General features: G+C 40.1%; 1 protein-coding gene and 1 long non-coding RNA gene across 2 annotated transcripts in view; both read left to right on the forward strand.

Annotated features, from left to right (window-relative positions):
- LOC114559304 (tumor necrosis factor receptor superfamily member 14-like) overlaps positions 1-9967 on the forward strand; it is a 29078-nt gene extending 19111 nt beyond the window's left edge. The window contains exons 2-8 of the mRNA XM_028583902.1: positions 6548-6641; positions 7353-7508; positions 7896-7986; positions 8089-8264; positions 8873-8904; positions 9005-9046; positions 9139-9967. Of these exons, the coding sequence (XP_028439703.1) occupies positions 6548-6641; positions 7353-7508; positions 7896-7986; positions 8089-8264; positions 8873-8904; positions 9005-9046; positions 9139-9210 (663 nt within the window). The 3' untranslated portion in view covers positions 9211-9967. The remainder of the gene's footprint in view (positions 1-6547; positions 6642-7352; positions 7509-7895; positions 7987-8088; positions 8265-8872; positions 8905-9004; positions 9047-9138) is intronic.
- Positions 9968-12032: 2065 nt separating this feature from the next.
- Positions 12033-12900, forward strand: LOC114559314 (uncharacterized). Its single transcript, XR_003693066.1, has 2 exons — positions 12033-12273; positions 12826-12900. It is a non-coding gene; the product is annotated as an uncharacterized LOC114559314 (long non-coding RNA).
- The last annotated feature ends 2309 nt before the right edge of the window (positions 12901-15209 follow it).

A 15209-nucleotide genomic window follows, 5' to 3' on the forward strand; every position in this document is an offset into this window, starting at 1 on the left:
AATTTTACCTTGTCATAGTTGAATAATGACAGTTTATTGGGTAACTAGGACATTCATAGAACCTCAAAATCCCATTGACACCTCTTTCCTCGGCAAATCTCACAATTTGAAACTGCCTCTGAAAACGGGCAAATCTCAACGAGCCGCCTAGTTGGTGTCAACTCGGCAGCTCCTCCTCATTTGGCTCTAGTCTATTTCTTTGTCACGCCCCAACATTTACATAGGCTACACCACTGATCTGAGATCAGCTAGTCTTCTGAATCTAGGTCGTGCAGATCTCAGAAATTGTGTACATTGTTCATCTGCTATTTTACCATTAAATTAACTTCTGAGACTTTTTTATGTGAGAAATCAACTATGTAGAGGTCAAATATGGGCCGTTTTACGAAAATTGATGTCTGTTTGCAAATTTTGTCCGACTGTGTGTCGAAGTTCAGTTGCCCGTGCTGCCTGTGTTGCTGCCTCGCCGCCTGGCCTGCCTTCCTTCACACACCTCGGCCTGCTGTGAGCTCAATTGAGCTCCGTCACGACTGGCAGCTCACGGCACTTCATACCCGCGCAAAGTCACAGTTTTTTGGGTTAATGGACTACCAAACGCCACTGCCTGGACAGAGCTCCAGGGCCTGCAGCTCCCCTCTTCCTGCTAAATGCCCATTGTGTGTGAGTGAGAGTGCGGTCAGCGAACTTGTTACGCCAGCAATCTCTTACCACAGGTTCCAGTTCATCTTATAATGTGTGTAATTATAATGTGTTGAGTTATTTAATCAAACGATCAGTAAAATAAACGCCTCTTGTCCGCGAGTCTCATTGATAGAGCCTGCGGCTGGATGGAGCTCTATCAATGAGAGCTAGCTAGTCTCCTGTTAGAATTCCTCTGAAATTCACAAAAATTATAAAATTGAAATCGGACACCGTTGTTAGCTTTGTAAGACCTTGGGGTAGGGGTTATATAAGTGGCGTGACAAATTCCAACTGTAAATATACTCTACGCTGAAAATGAAGCTAACTATCTGCAATCTGGACAGATAGGATTGAAGGGACAGTAGCAACAAACCCCCTAGTGTTCACAAAAATTCATTAAATTGAAATCTGACACCATTGTTAGTTTTATAAGACCTTGGGGTAGAGGTTATATAAGTGGCGTGACGAAATTCAAACTGTAAATATACTATAGTTATGCCGGCAGCCGGCCGCGGAGCCCCGGTAGTGCAGTAATCCACAAGGGTGACTTTGCCCTGGGTATGGAGCCCAGCAGGCTGCCGCTTTCTCGTCAGACTGTGTGGAGCTCCTAAAGTCCGACACGTCTTACCAAATTTGCAATTAGCCATCAATTAAAAAAGTCTAAGAAGTGAATTTGGTAACGAAACGTTGCAGTGTCTGGAATATGAGATTCTGTCGCGTCTTTAATGTGTATGTATGGGGATTCGCTCAACCAATCAGTGCGCAGCTCATCTAAATATTCATGAGCATACCATATTTGGAAGAAAAGCTCTTGTTACAAATAGGGCCAAAACACAGGGATGCATAAGGGCCAATAGAATATCAACCAGGCCATTTTCAGCCCAACCAATGTTACATACCCCATTAGGAGACCTTAAGGAACAGTGTGAAATACCCTATATAATCATTCTTTAAACCCTTTAAACACCTTAGTAATAGTGTGCCATGTTCTGAGTGTTGGCGTTATATAGTTTGTCCACCAGAGGGCGTTCTACAACGTGCCTGTTGACAACATTTTTTTTGTTAAAAGGACGTTAAGTTTCATATCTTAAGTTTGTATTTTTATACATTTTATTTATAAGAACTTTAATATATTTTGATGTTCCTCTGTTCTGTTGTGACAATGAAACAATCATCATATTATTTTAGTGAGGACTCATAAATAACTACAATGCGTTTCTGGATTTAAAAAACAAATAAATATCGGCCAATATCTGAATATCGGATTTTTAAATCACCAAATATTTGTATCGAATTTCGGCCTTAATAAATCCTCTAGTCTGCATCCTTGAAAAAGATATCCCAGTCTGTGCAGAGGAAGAATCCCTTCAGCTCCTCCTTTTTGTCCCTGGACCATACCTTCACAGACTGGATTTCCAGTGTAACCGAGCGTTATGTGGGGAGCAGCTGGATAATATTATGGTCAGAGTTATTCAGGGGAGGTCTGGCTCTGGCTGTGTAGGCGTCCTTGATATATCATTTATCGAGGATGTTGTTGTTTCTAGTGTTACACTTAACATATGGATGAAAGCCAGGCAAAGTTTTATTCAGGCTGCAGTGGTTGAAATAGCTTGAAAAGTATCAGCATGGGAGCATCATGTTTGTTCTGTAGATGGCAATGGACACAGCCTGTGATTGCTTTAGCTGCTCTGCTGGCCTTGCCACTTGGCGGAATATAAACAACACACACAATTATGTTGGTAAATTCTCTTGGCAAATAATGTGGCCGCATCAGCTCCAGGTCGGGGTTGCATATTTTGTGTCTCACTGCAAAGTTATGGCACCAACTGTCCTTGATATAAATACCCCCCCCCCCTCCCCTCTGTCTAACCGTAGGTGGGAGAAACCTTCAATTTGAATAAAGTTGTCTGGCACTTCTTCACTAAACCAGGTTTCCGTAAAAGCCATTAGACCAGACTCAGGGTATTCGTAGCAGGCTCCAACCTGTTGACGCAGTTCATCCAGTGTGTTTTTTAAGGATCGTGGGTTGCAGAGATGTATGGGTGGTAGCGGTAGCTCGGTGGCTCCTCGGATGTGCTGTCTGAGGCCGCCTCTCCTACCCCGTTTCCTGGCCTTCCTGTCTCGACAGACAGTAGCACTCCGCTGTCCCGCAGTCCCAGCAGCTCGGACCGGCTGTACATTAGAAGGCCGCTGCTGCTGATGGACCCGTCAGCAGAGCCCTGAATGACTTGGCCAAACAGGATTAGCCACGGCAGTGCTAGTGGTTCCATTCTCTTCCAATTTACTTCACACACGCAGCATACAGTTCACAACGCAAGTTATATCCAGCAAATTTGCACACTGAGTCCACTGATACCAGATAAACAAAAAGTAAGGAAATTTGTGTTTGGTAGATCTGTGGTAACAATGCTTTTTGGCAATAAATCGTATACAACATCTCCAGCTGCATTAGAGCAGGTCTCTGCTGTGTGTAGTGTAATCTCTACATGGTTGTCTTCTTTTTGTTTCCAGATGGTGTTCCTGTTTTGGATTTGACGTCTCTCTTCCTCCCAAATCTGAGGGAGATGTCTTCAATCCATAGAAAATGTGATCCTGCCGTATACAATGATGTTAAGAAGACATTTGACAGTTGCACCATTGCTGGTAAAATAATCTTATCACAGCAAGCTTTTATTATAATTCATTCATCATGTTGCTCCTCTCCAACATTTCTTTCTCTCTTTCTTTCTTTATAACCCCTTTGTTGCGGCTCTAAGCTGCCCAAGTGCTGCCTACGAGTGACTAAACACTGAGAGATGTATTATTAAACACACTATGACGCGCCCAAGATTGTACAATGATTTATTCCTCTTCTTCCACACTAAAATACAACTAGTACTGCAGTTACCAAATGTAAAGTTACTTTGTGAGTAGAAATAATTGCATTAGTGCAGCAGTCAACAGAAAGTGTTCGATCCCAGGCTCACCCGCTCTCTGTCAAAGCCCCAAAAACCAACAGGTGAACAGGTGAAGTAAACTTTGAGCGGAAGTGAATGTTATCACTTCCGCTCAAACCAACGATAAAACGCCCACCACCAACAATATAAGTGCACAATATAATAATCAATAAACAATATAATTGAGACCATAAAAAAACATACAATATGTGGCTCCTACATATGTATATATATATATATATATATATATATATATATATATATATATACATATACATATATATATATATAATCTCTCTCTACACACACACACACACACACACACAAGTAAACAAAAATAAACTGAACCGGCCATGCGCGGTCACAGGCTTGTATCATGTGAACACGTCGACAGCGTTGTTGTCATAGAATTCCTCATGGGGCCGGCAGAAACTACACACTATAGTTTTAAGTCTGATTCAACTTTTGGAGAAAAGCAACCCGACATCACCCTGTGGTGGACAATCATGTGACCAGAGATCAGACTCGTCTGTCCTTATTGCGGCATGAGAGTCCCGTTAACATTACTGTCTCTATTGCAGCTACAAAAAAGTTGAAAACACTCTGAAGCAGTGGCAGCTGCTGGTCATCATAAAAAATGTCCATTTATTTATATTTAAATTCTGCCCTTCGTTCCTTTTCAAGTTCATTGCTCTTTTCATGCCTTTTATCTGCCCTGTCAAAGTCAGACAGATCTCGAAACCCCACCTTTGACCAAACAACCCATCCGTGAGAAGGTTTCATCAAGAGGCATGGCCAGCAGTACATTTTCTTTGTCACGGCACTTCCAGTCAGCCAGCTAACTTTGTCATACCAGGAGAGCTGTTACTGTTACTTTGCCTTATCTTTTGCACTAAATCAGTCATAGGTGTTGATCTACCCTGCTGTTTAATTCTAAGTTTCTCCTCGTAAGGAAGACATTTTCAAATGGCTTTGCCAAAACCAGGTCAACAATATTAGCTTTGTCTGCCATTGTGTGAGGTTTGCTAGCTGTCTAGTTCACTCCTACAACACTAGCCTAGCCTACTGTATGAATGAATGAGCGATCTAACAAAACAATATTAAAGGTGCCCTGCCACACGTATTTCATTACTTTGTGGTGATGTCTGAAGTTCTACTCTAGTCTCTAGTTTGTTATAGAAAGCCTACAGGAAGACTCAGCTAAGCTGTTTGAATCTGATTGGCTAACAGCTAGCCAATGAGAGCCTGGCTGTCAGCATCCTTTACCCAGTGCAACTGGACGAACTCATGAATAGTAATGAGCTCAGGCAGTATGATGTCAGACTGACCAGCTTTTGTAATTGGCCTGATTTCTCTGCCTATTTCTGGCTAGAGCTGACAGAGGAGGTAGCAGTTCATTTTCACATTCACCACATAACACAAACACATATGGCCTTAAACATATTTCAAAAAATACAAAGAAAAATGGTTTTGTGTGGCAGGGCACCTTTTAAACACGAAAGAGAAAATGTGGGAATTAGGTTAAACTGAAACAAGGAATGTGGTGTATAATTTTATGAAATGTATGTTGAAAATTGGCTAGCAATCGATTGTCTTTTGACTACACTCCGCAATGGGATTGAGCTCGAATAGCTTCGGCAACTTTTTATTGTACAAAATCACTATCAATCAAAAGGAGATCTTTTGACAGACCCTCCAATCATCATGCAGAAGCCCGGAGTCCAGAACAGCCCACTCCTCCATTGACCCCCAGAGACGCTGAGCGTCCGTGGGCGGGACATAATCACAGCATTTATCCAATCACCATCAAGTTTTGAAGCACTGAGAAAAACTGATCAAAGCAGACCCATTGAAGTCCATGGACACCAGGCTTCAACAGGGAAATGCACTGAGACGCTACGGGAATGTATGAGAAGGAAATTGAGTCAGTAGACCTGCTATATGTAGCTGATTCTGAACTAACTGGTCTTGGAGATGAACGTGTTCTAACAGATTTTTAATCCAAATAATTTGACCAATAATTTATTGACATTTTAGGGAAGCCGAGCTTCCTTGCAGTCTTAAAATCGCCGCCACTGCTCTGAGCGTAATAATAATAATATTAATACATTTTATTTGTAGAGCACTTTTCATTGACAAATCAATCCCAAAGTGCTGAAGGATAAAAACAGGGTCAAAAGCAAAGCAAAGAAATAAAGATAAACAATAACACAAATAGAGATTAATGAGAAAGCTTGCTAAAAAAGAAAGGTTTTTAGGCCCTTGTTGAAAGAGTCAGTAGTTTGTGGAGCTCTCAGGTGGTCTGGGAGGGTTCTCCACAGGCAAGGAGCAGCTGAGCAGAAAGCCTGATCCCCCATGGTGCCGAGTTTGGTCCTGTGGGGGTGAAGAAGGACTTTGTTTCCGGAGCGGAGGTTACGTGAGGAGGTTTGTGGTGTGAGTAGCTCTTTAAGTAGGGAGGGGCATTACCATGGATACACTGATGGGGGAGTAGGGAGATTTGAACTCAATCCTGTATGAGACAGGAAGCCAGTGGAGTGAGTGAAGGATGGGTGTGATATGGTCGTACTTTCTCATCTTCATTAGGATCCTAGCTAGAGCTGTTTTGGATGTGTTGTAATTTTTGAAGGTTCTTGCTAGGAGTCCCGCTGAGGAGAGCATTACATTGCAGCCGTAAAAAACGAAACCCAAGCACTTAACAGCCCATGGGTTTGTGTAACAATAGGCGACTGTGTCCTGCAACAACAAAGGAAAGTCCCTTCACCTCTTGCTTCATCTCTTTTCTTTTTCTCCGCTGCTTTCCGTGCTGCCTTCATGTGCAGTCTGAAATTTAGACAGATTTCTATCAGTTATTAATATAATTTCAACAGCTTCTATCAGTGAATTTGAGTTGCAGTATGTGTTGTATGTTCTAACCAGGCTTCTCTTCACAGATACTTGTGCTGAGTGTCTTCAGAGGACATACCCTCACATGTCATCCAACAGAGTATCTGAACGGGGATCAATGCTGTCCTACGTGTTCTGCTGGTAAGATCTGATTGAATGTTCACTAGCGCCACAGAGGGCAGCCAAACACCTGCCCCCACACTGCCATGACACAGAGCTGCATTTATTTTGGCAAAATATCCCTTTTATTAGAAAAATATTGCATGAAGTTGTTGTTTTCTTTTCAACAGGAAGTCGCGTTAGAAAACATTGCACAGAGTTCAGAACAACTTCCTGTTTGGATTGCGATGAGGGAACATTTATGGATCGTCCTAGAGGACTTACAGAATGTTTTCCCTGTTCACGCTGTGATTCATTTATATTTTCTAATTATTAGTTCAAATGTATGACTAAGCCTAGATTTAGTAGGCTTATCACTGCTGGTCCCACTGTTAATGCTGTGTAAGAACTGAGAAAACTAAAGACTGGTTTAACAGTGTCATTGTGAAGATGCAGAGAGTCATTTCGAAGAGTTTACTGTACTGCAGAATGAGACTGCACCCAGAAACAAAGACCTCATGTGTTATGAAATACTGTGAGACCAGTGAAGACTATTTTGTGTCATAAAATCCTCTTTTCACATAAGTAGATAGCAGTCGACATGATTAAAAGTCTTTTTGCAGTTAAGATATTAGCTGTTGGTATCAGCTTAGACTTTTATTCTCTGTTTTTTATAAATGAGACTATTTTAGCATGTAGCTCTATAGTAGAAGAGACAAAATACATATATGTAACATCTTTATGTGTTGACAGGTTCTGGTTTAAAGATGAAGACGCCATGTACAGCCACCTCAGATACAGTTTGTGAACCACTGGAGGGATTCTACTGTCTGTACACTATAGAGGACAGCTGTGTGGAAGCACAGAAACACAGCAGCTGTCAACCAGGACAATATATCAGCCAAAAAGGTCAGTTTATTGTGTTGACTTTGAGATTATAGGTATAACTTAAATTTTAAATGAGAACACCAAAGTTCAGAGGAAATAACCTTAATGAACTTAAGAAGAGTCTGACAGTAGAAGAGACTGGAATGAGTCATTTTTCCTGAAATATGAAAAGCTTGTGAAAGATTATATTTTTGGACTTGAAACAATAAATGTTGTATATTATAATAATAATAATAATAATAATAATAATAATAATAACAATAATAATGTATTTTGCTTCAAAAATGTCAACAAATAGTTTTTTAAATCCACTGAAAGGAGATCAGACAGATCTGATGAAATGTAAAGATGTCATAGAACACGTTGTTCTCTTCACAATATGTAAACTGAACGGGATCATTTGTACAGGAACAGCATTAAGGGACACTGAGTGCTCTGACTGCAGAGATGGAACATTTTCTGATGGGACATTATTGACATCGTGTCAGCCACACACACAGTAAGTGAAGCTTCAGATCAGACATGGACACACCTGAACTCTTCCAACAGCAGCATGGTTCCCTACACATGGTCCTGTCAAAATGTCCCTCTATCATTCCAGATGTCAATCATTGGATCTTCAGCTGATAAAACCAGGAACTGCTTCAACAGATGCTGAATGTGGAGAACAAAGTTCAGGAAATGTGAGCCGCGGCGTTGTGGGGGGGCTTGTGCTAGGGGTCGGACTCGCAATAGCTCTGGTTTTGGTGTGGCGTCTCAAAAAGAAGAAAGACACAGGTATGATTGGCATTTAGACAATTAAAGCGATTTATGTTTTTAATACATAATATAATTGGCAGAACATTATGTTGTTGATTGAGGTGCTTTTCATTGGTAATGTTTTGATGCAGGAGGAGAAGGAAATACAGACAATCCCCAACAGGTATGTTCTTTACTGTTATTACTCAGTCCATGTTACTGTATGTATAGTGAATTCTTCATTTCATGTCTTTACTCAATTTCTCTCCTCAGGAAGTGGCTATGATAAGTAAACACAGAGTCAATTCATAGGACACTGCAGAGGAAAGTTCCAGGTTCACTGAAATCCAGTTGGTTGCTGACACATTGTCAGTTATACATAAATGAATCAGTCCAAGGTGAATTTTGGGCATAGTGCTCCAAAGTGAACATCTGCTGGTCTGCAAGCCATTGTGGGGGGGCTTGTGACCTATTTAGTCGGACTCGCAATAGCTCTGTTTTTGGTGTGGCGTCTCAAAAAGAAGAAAGACACAGGTATGATTCGGCATTTAGACAAGTTAAACATTTATGTTTTTAATACATAATATAATTGGCAGATCATTATGTTGTTGATTGAGGTGCTTTTCATTGGTAATGTTTTATTACAGAAAGAAAAACGAATGCAGACAATCCCCAACAGGTATGTTCTTTACTGTTATTACTCAGTCCATGTTACTGTATGTACAGTAGAAAGTAGGAATGATTTTAGTAGTAATTAAATTATATCACTATTTTATCAGAAGAATAAAAATCCACAGGAAGAAGAATCAGAACAGCTGCAGGTAAGACAGTAGTGAATTCTTCATTTAAATGTTCATCTCTTTACAAATGTATAATATGTTTCTGTTTAAACTCAATTTATTTCTCTCCTCAGGAAGTGTCTGGGATAAATAAACACAGAGACAGTTCATCGGACACTGCAGAGGAAAAGTTCCAGGTTCAATGAAATCCAGTCAGATGCTGACACATTGTAAGTTGTACAGAAATGAATCAGTCCAAGGGGAATTTTGGACACTGTTCTCCAAAATGAACATCTGCTGGTCTGCAGCCTGCATCACTATCTTCCAGAGATGTTACTGGACAGAGACTAGTCAGTCTGGAATAACAGCTTGGAGCAAGTCCCGGACTAAGTCTGTAACGGCTCCAGGCTCTTCACTCAGAACTTCTGCTCCATCTCTCTCACCTGGACATTTTGCTGCTTGTACAGTGAGCTCTCCTTGTGTGGAACTCCTTAAAGGCCAACATGTTCCCATCCCTGTCATTCCAAGCCACAGATCACCCAGACATCATGTGTCTGAAGGCAGGTATCATCAGAGAGCTAACACCTGGCCCCCCTGCCCCCCCGGCCTCTTGCCTCTACTGAAGCCCCTCCTGACCAAGCTTCTGTCAGGACGGCTCTGCTCAACGCTCGCTCCCTTACCAACAAGACATTTCTTCTCAAAGATGGATTTTTTTAGGGAAAATTTGGATTTTCTGATCTTTGCAGAGGAATACTGAGTATTCATCCATTAATGAACTTTGTCCTGCAGACTGTAGCTTCATCAGGACACCGAGGCTGTCAGGCCGTGATGGTGATCTGGTAGTGATTTTTAGAAATAGCTTTAACTATCGGTTGGTTAGCACCGAGACTGTCCTCTCATTTGAACTCAATATGACTCGGAAAAAAGGAAAATCCTGCATTCTGCTCTTGCTACTAACGTTTTGGTCCCTCTGGACCTTCGTCAAGTTTTCTTTAATAAATGGCGATGCTGTAGCAAGAGCAGAGCGCAGCGGGATTTTACTTTTTTCCAAGTTTGTGATATTTTCCAGTGCACTTGCACAGGCAATTGTTGGATGTGCGAATTATTTTTTCAAATAAACTCAATGTGACTAAAATTGGTAAGTCAAAGCCTTTTTATTTTAATTTACTGACCTCACGGCCCATCTGACCCTATCCCGTCTGATTTTACTGAGTTTTTATCTTGAGTTATAAAATTGGACATAGTTTTAATTATTAGTGATTTTCATGTTGATGAATGCATTTGAATTTCTTTATATTACTGAGCTTTTTAACTTTATACAACATGTTTCTGGACCCACACATTGAATTCATTTTATATAACAAGGGGACAATGCAAACTAAGAAAACACGTGATTATACACTACATGGGTTAAAATGCCAGAATTGGCCAACAGGCTATTTGTTTTCTGTAATCCCCTGGCCTCAACGTTAGAAAGGCTTTTTAAATAAGAAAAAGGACAACACATGAGGACTTGGCACAACTAGTTTTAGTCCTGACATGTACATGTATTGACAATCCATTGTTTTATCTGATTTGTAAAAGATCAATACGTGTTTAGTTATCTAATATGGTGTGGGACTATTTTCCTCTCTCTTGACCCTCTAATGTACTAAGTCACACAGTTCTCTCCTCAGGGTTTAACCACCGATAAAAATAAACACAGCGACATTTCTAGAACACCAGGTGAATCCTGGTACGTTGTCTTTGCAGTCTACAGAAATGAATCTTCCAGTGCAGGACATTTAGCCTGGACTGCCCCAAAGTAAACACTGCTGGTCTCAGAGAGATGGTACTGGACGGAGACAAAAGTCCTCCTGGAATAACAGCTTGGAGCCACGGACTTAGTATGGGACGGCTCAAGGCTCTTCATTTATTGGATAGCTGTGAAGGAATGTCTCTGTCCAAGTTGTTATGTGGTGCCTTGCAGCATCTTCATGTAATTATACATGCAGGTTTTATTGATCTTCTCTGGTGGTCACAGACAGTTGGACCTGAACACTGTTAAGATACTGGACTCCAAGTATGAACTTGTTCATGTGTGTCTCTTTTCTCACCTTGGCTGCTGACATCAGAGACCACAGAGGCTCCTCACTTCTCTTCTGATCAGCTGCTCAACTCTCAACTCACAAAGTAGCCAGACACAGAAACTGTTGCTGCTTGTATGAAAATGTTGCACTAATGTTAAAAAGTTAAACTAAAAGCATTACTGAACTATGAAATATAATGAAGTCTATTGAAATGTAACTTGTGAATAAATGGGAATTAATTTATACAAGATGTATGGTATGGGGTTCCATTTGTGCCAAAATTAAGTCGACATGCTACCTGTCTATGCTTTGTGTCGTCTTCCATGTCTATGTGTCTATTATCTGTCTATGTCTATGTCTGTCTGTCTATGCTATGTGTCGTCTTCCATGTCTATGTGTCTATTAACTGTCTATGTCTATGTCTGTCTGTCTATGCTATGTGTCGTCTTCCATTTCTATGTGTCTATTAACTGTCTATGTCTATGTCTGTCTGTCTATGCTATGTGTCGTCTTCCATGTCTATGTGTCTATTACCTGTCTATGTCTTTGTGATTGCCCACATGACTCAACTTTTTGTCTGTGTCAACTCAACTTACTCCTGTCGTCTGTCCTTGTCGTTTGACCGTGTCGTCTTGCTGTGTCAATGCTGCATGTGTCATGACAATGTGTTGTTTCACTCTGTCGTTGCTATGCGTCGTTGCTATGTGTCGTTGCTATGCGTCGTGTCACTCTGTCGTTGCTTTATGTTGTTTCACTCTGTCGTTAGCAAGAGCTAACGTTAGCTAGCAAGAGTTCCGGCAGTTGATGTCACGCGATCCCAGCATGCACCAGTCAATATCAAAACACTCACTGCCATCGGAGCTGAGCCAGAGTCAGCTAGCTACGTTACTAGCTAGCTAGTTGCACCTATTGTAGATAGCTAGCTAGATAAATGGATCATTTATTGATCCCAAGGGAAATAATTTGCTGCCTATTTCAATAAACGCCTTGATTCAGCATGGTGGATAGCTGCTGTGCGCCGGGATGCCAGAACCATCGGAAAAAAGATAATGGATAGCATGAGATTCCTAGCTAAAGATCCCGAGAGAAGAAGTAAATGGATTGCTTCCATAAAACGTGCTAGAAGCAGACGGAACCAAACCGAGCCATGGGAGCCCACAAACAATGGATTTCGGTTATGCTGTGACCACTTCATATCAGGTAACTTAACAGAAATATCTTATTTATGTAGCTAGCTAACGTTAGCTAGCAAAAAGGCTAAAACGGTTTCTAACCGTTGGGGCTAGTAGGGATACAGCTAGTTAGCTACGTTACGTTCCTTTCCTTTCTAGCCACAACCGTTCGTTATTACGAAAAGGCAAGTTCTACCTATGCAGTATGGCATGGATTTTTGTGTGGATTACAAAGGCTAACGTTGGCTAACCTCAAAGAAGCACTGTATTCATATTTAAATCATAAAATCTCAGACTATACTGACTGATATTGCACATTTCCTTCCCTCGCTTTTGTATATTTTTTGTTAAATGGTAAGTTCTATTGTATTGTTATACTGTACACTTAAGAGTATTTTTTTTTTTTTATATATTTCTTACTGTCCTCTGTTTTTATTCTTTATAAGTTAAGTGAGTGTTGTAGCCTAGCCTACTTTAGAGCAAAAGATTAACCAGAGTCAAATTCCTTGTTTGTTTACTCAAACCTGGCCAATAAAGCTGATTTTGATTCTGATGTTGTTTCTATGTATTTATGTTTTAGAGAAAAAGAGTGACAACCCTCTGTCACCTGACTACGTTCCTTCAATCTTCAATCATGTTCCATCCCCGGAGAAGAGAAAAAGAAGAATGAGTTAGATGTAGTCAACAGAAGAACAAACTTCAAAGAATAGAGAAAGCAGCAAAGCCATCAGCTGCAGCAGTAATGGATCTAACGGATTGTCCTCAAGACAACAGCAAGCATCCTACTGCAGACCAGGTGAAGGAATCTAACATCAACAAAGAACTTGAAAATGAAAATAGTCTGCCTTTTCCCCATGAAAATGACAATCCAGCAACTTCACCATTAGAGAGTAAAGTTTTTTTTTTTTTTTAAGAAACACATCCCTTCTCTTGAGTTGGAATGTCAAGCTCTGATATGAATATGTTGTTAAAAGATAAAATGAATACAACTGCACTGAATGAGAATGGAATACATCCAAAAACTCTGCTGGCCGTCTCCTCACCCACACCCATTCACGTGATCACATCACTCCCGTCCTTCAGAGCCTCCACTGGCTCCCTGTTTCCCAACGCATCCAGTTTAAAGTCCTCTTCACCCACAAAGCCCTCCATAACCAGGCTCCTTCCTCACAGACCTGCTCCACCACCACACTAACCTCCTCTCCCCACCACTCAGGACCACGCACCGTACCTGGTGGGACAGAGCTTTCACCATTGCAGCCCCCTCCCTCTGGAACTACCTACCCATACCCGTCCGTGTCTGTACTGACCTGGACACATTCAAAACAATTATCAAAACACACCTCTTCAGATTAGCTTTCCACATACAAAAGTCTTACATTTCTCACCTGATAGTTACTGGTTTTATTGTTTTTAATTGCTTTTAAGATGCTTGTTTTATTGCTTATCTTTTTTTAATGCTATACGTGCTGGTTTTACTGTATGCTATATAAATAACATTATTAGATGAGTCTACAAAATAATGATAAGTCAATATCCTCACTGGTTTACAAACATATTCACCACTAATGACAGTGTTCATTTTGTAGCTCTCTATCTCAAATGTAAGTCCACATTAACATTATTTCAGCAGTACATGCTGGCTTTAATTAAGATGAGAATTAATTTGTAAAAACAGATGTCACCCACCCTTTGCTAACGAAGAAGAAATTGCCACTAACTAATAAAGTGACATGTGTATTGACCACAATCTAACACTCCACCCCTACTTCACCTTTTAAGCTCTACTAGGTTTTTGATCTGACAAGTCATTAAAACAGTCCACAAAACCTCAATGTAAAAAACCCCCATTCAGTACCATGCCTTAGTGCTCTTTTTGGAAAACTACATCAGTATGTTAAGTAAATAAAACTGCTGCTCTCACAAACTGCTACATGTGCTTACTTCTGTTTTTGGTTTCTTTCGTCTTTACAGATGAGGTGTATTTCGATAAAGCCTATATATTTGGCATGCATTTTGTCATAATGTATTTGTCGATAATGTGACATTTAAACACATCTAGGTTTTACTTGTTGGAACTTGTTGCATTGATGTTGCACCATTTAAGGCAGAAATCTGATAATAGGTAGCATGATAACCAGTGCTATCCATCTTTACTTCACTTACAGGAGATTTGACACAAATCCAAATCTCCCCGTTTGAAATATTTATTTTTCAGCATACCTGCTTTAGTGTAACATGGGAAGTATTGATAGTTTATTTACCAGAACGAGTTCTTAAAATACAACCACAGCAGCACAAATATTTTGCTGTTGTACTTTGATCAAGTGTTACAACTCGTGAGAAAAGATAAGCACCTTGTTTCTAATTAACTGAGTTTCAGAAAAATAAATGTTGCAAACCCAATTACTCATATTTGTAAACATTGTTAAATTTCAGATTTAAAAAAAAAAAAAGGTGCAAAACGTAACTATAGAGATGGCAAATCAATGTTTTTGATCACGTTGCTTGTATAAATCATCCAACTAAAGAAAAGTACTCATATTTCTCACCTGATAGTTACTGGTTTTATTGTTTTTAATTGCTTTTAATAGGCTTGTTTTATATGTTGGATTTTATTACTTACTGGTTTTACGGTATGCTATATAAATAAAATGTATTATTAGATTAATCTACAAAACAATGATAAAAAGGTTAATATCCTCACTGGTTTACAAACATATTCACTACTAATGACAGTGTTCATTTAGTAGCTCCACATCTAAAATGCAAGTCCACCCTAACATTTTAGCAGTACATGCTGGCTTTGATTAAGATGAGAATTAATTTCTTTGGCTTATTATTTTGGCGTTGATTTGACCACCGTTTCAAAGCTTTTCAAACACTGTATTGACGTAATGTATTGCAGTTTGGTGCCGATGTGCAACTTGCTGTGTATGCGTATAGCGTAATACTGTGGACTGT

This window comes from Perca flavescens, chromosome 7 (assembly GCF_004354835.1).
Source record: "Perca flavescens isolate YP-PL-M2 chromosome 7, PFLA_1.0, whole genome shotgun sequence".
Lineage (NCBI taxonomy): Eukaryota > Metazoa > Chordata > Actinopteri > Perciformes > Percidae > Perca > Perca flavescens.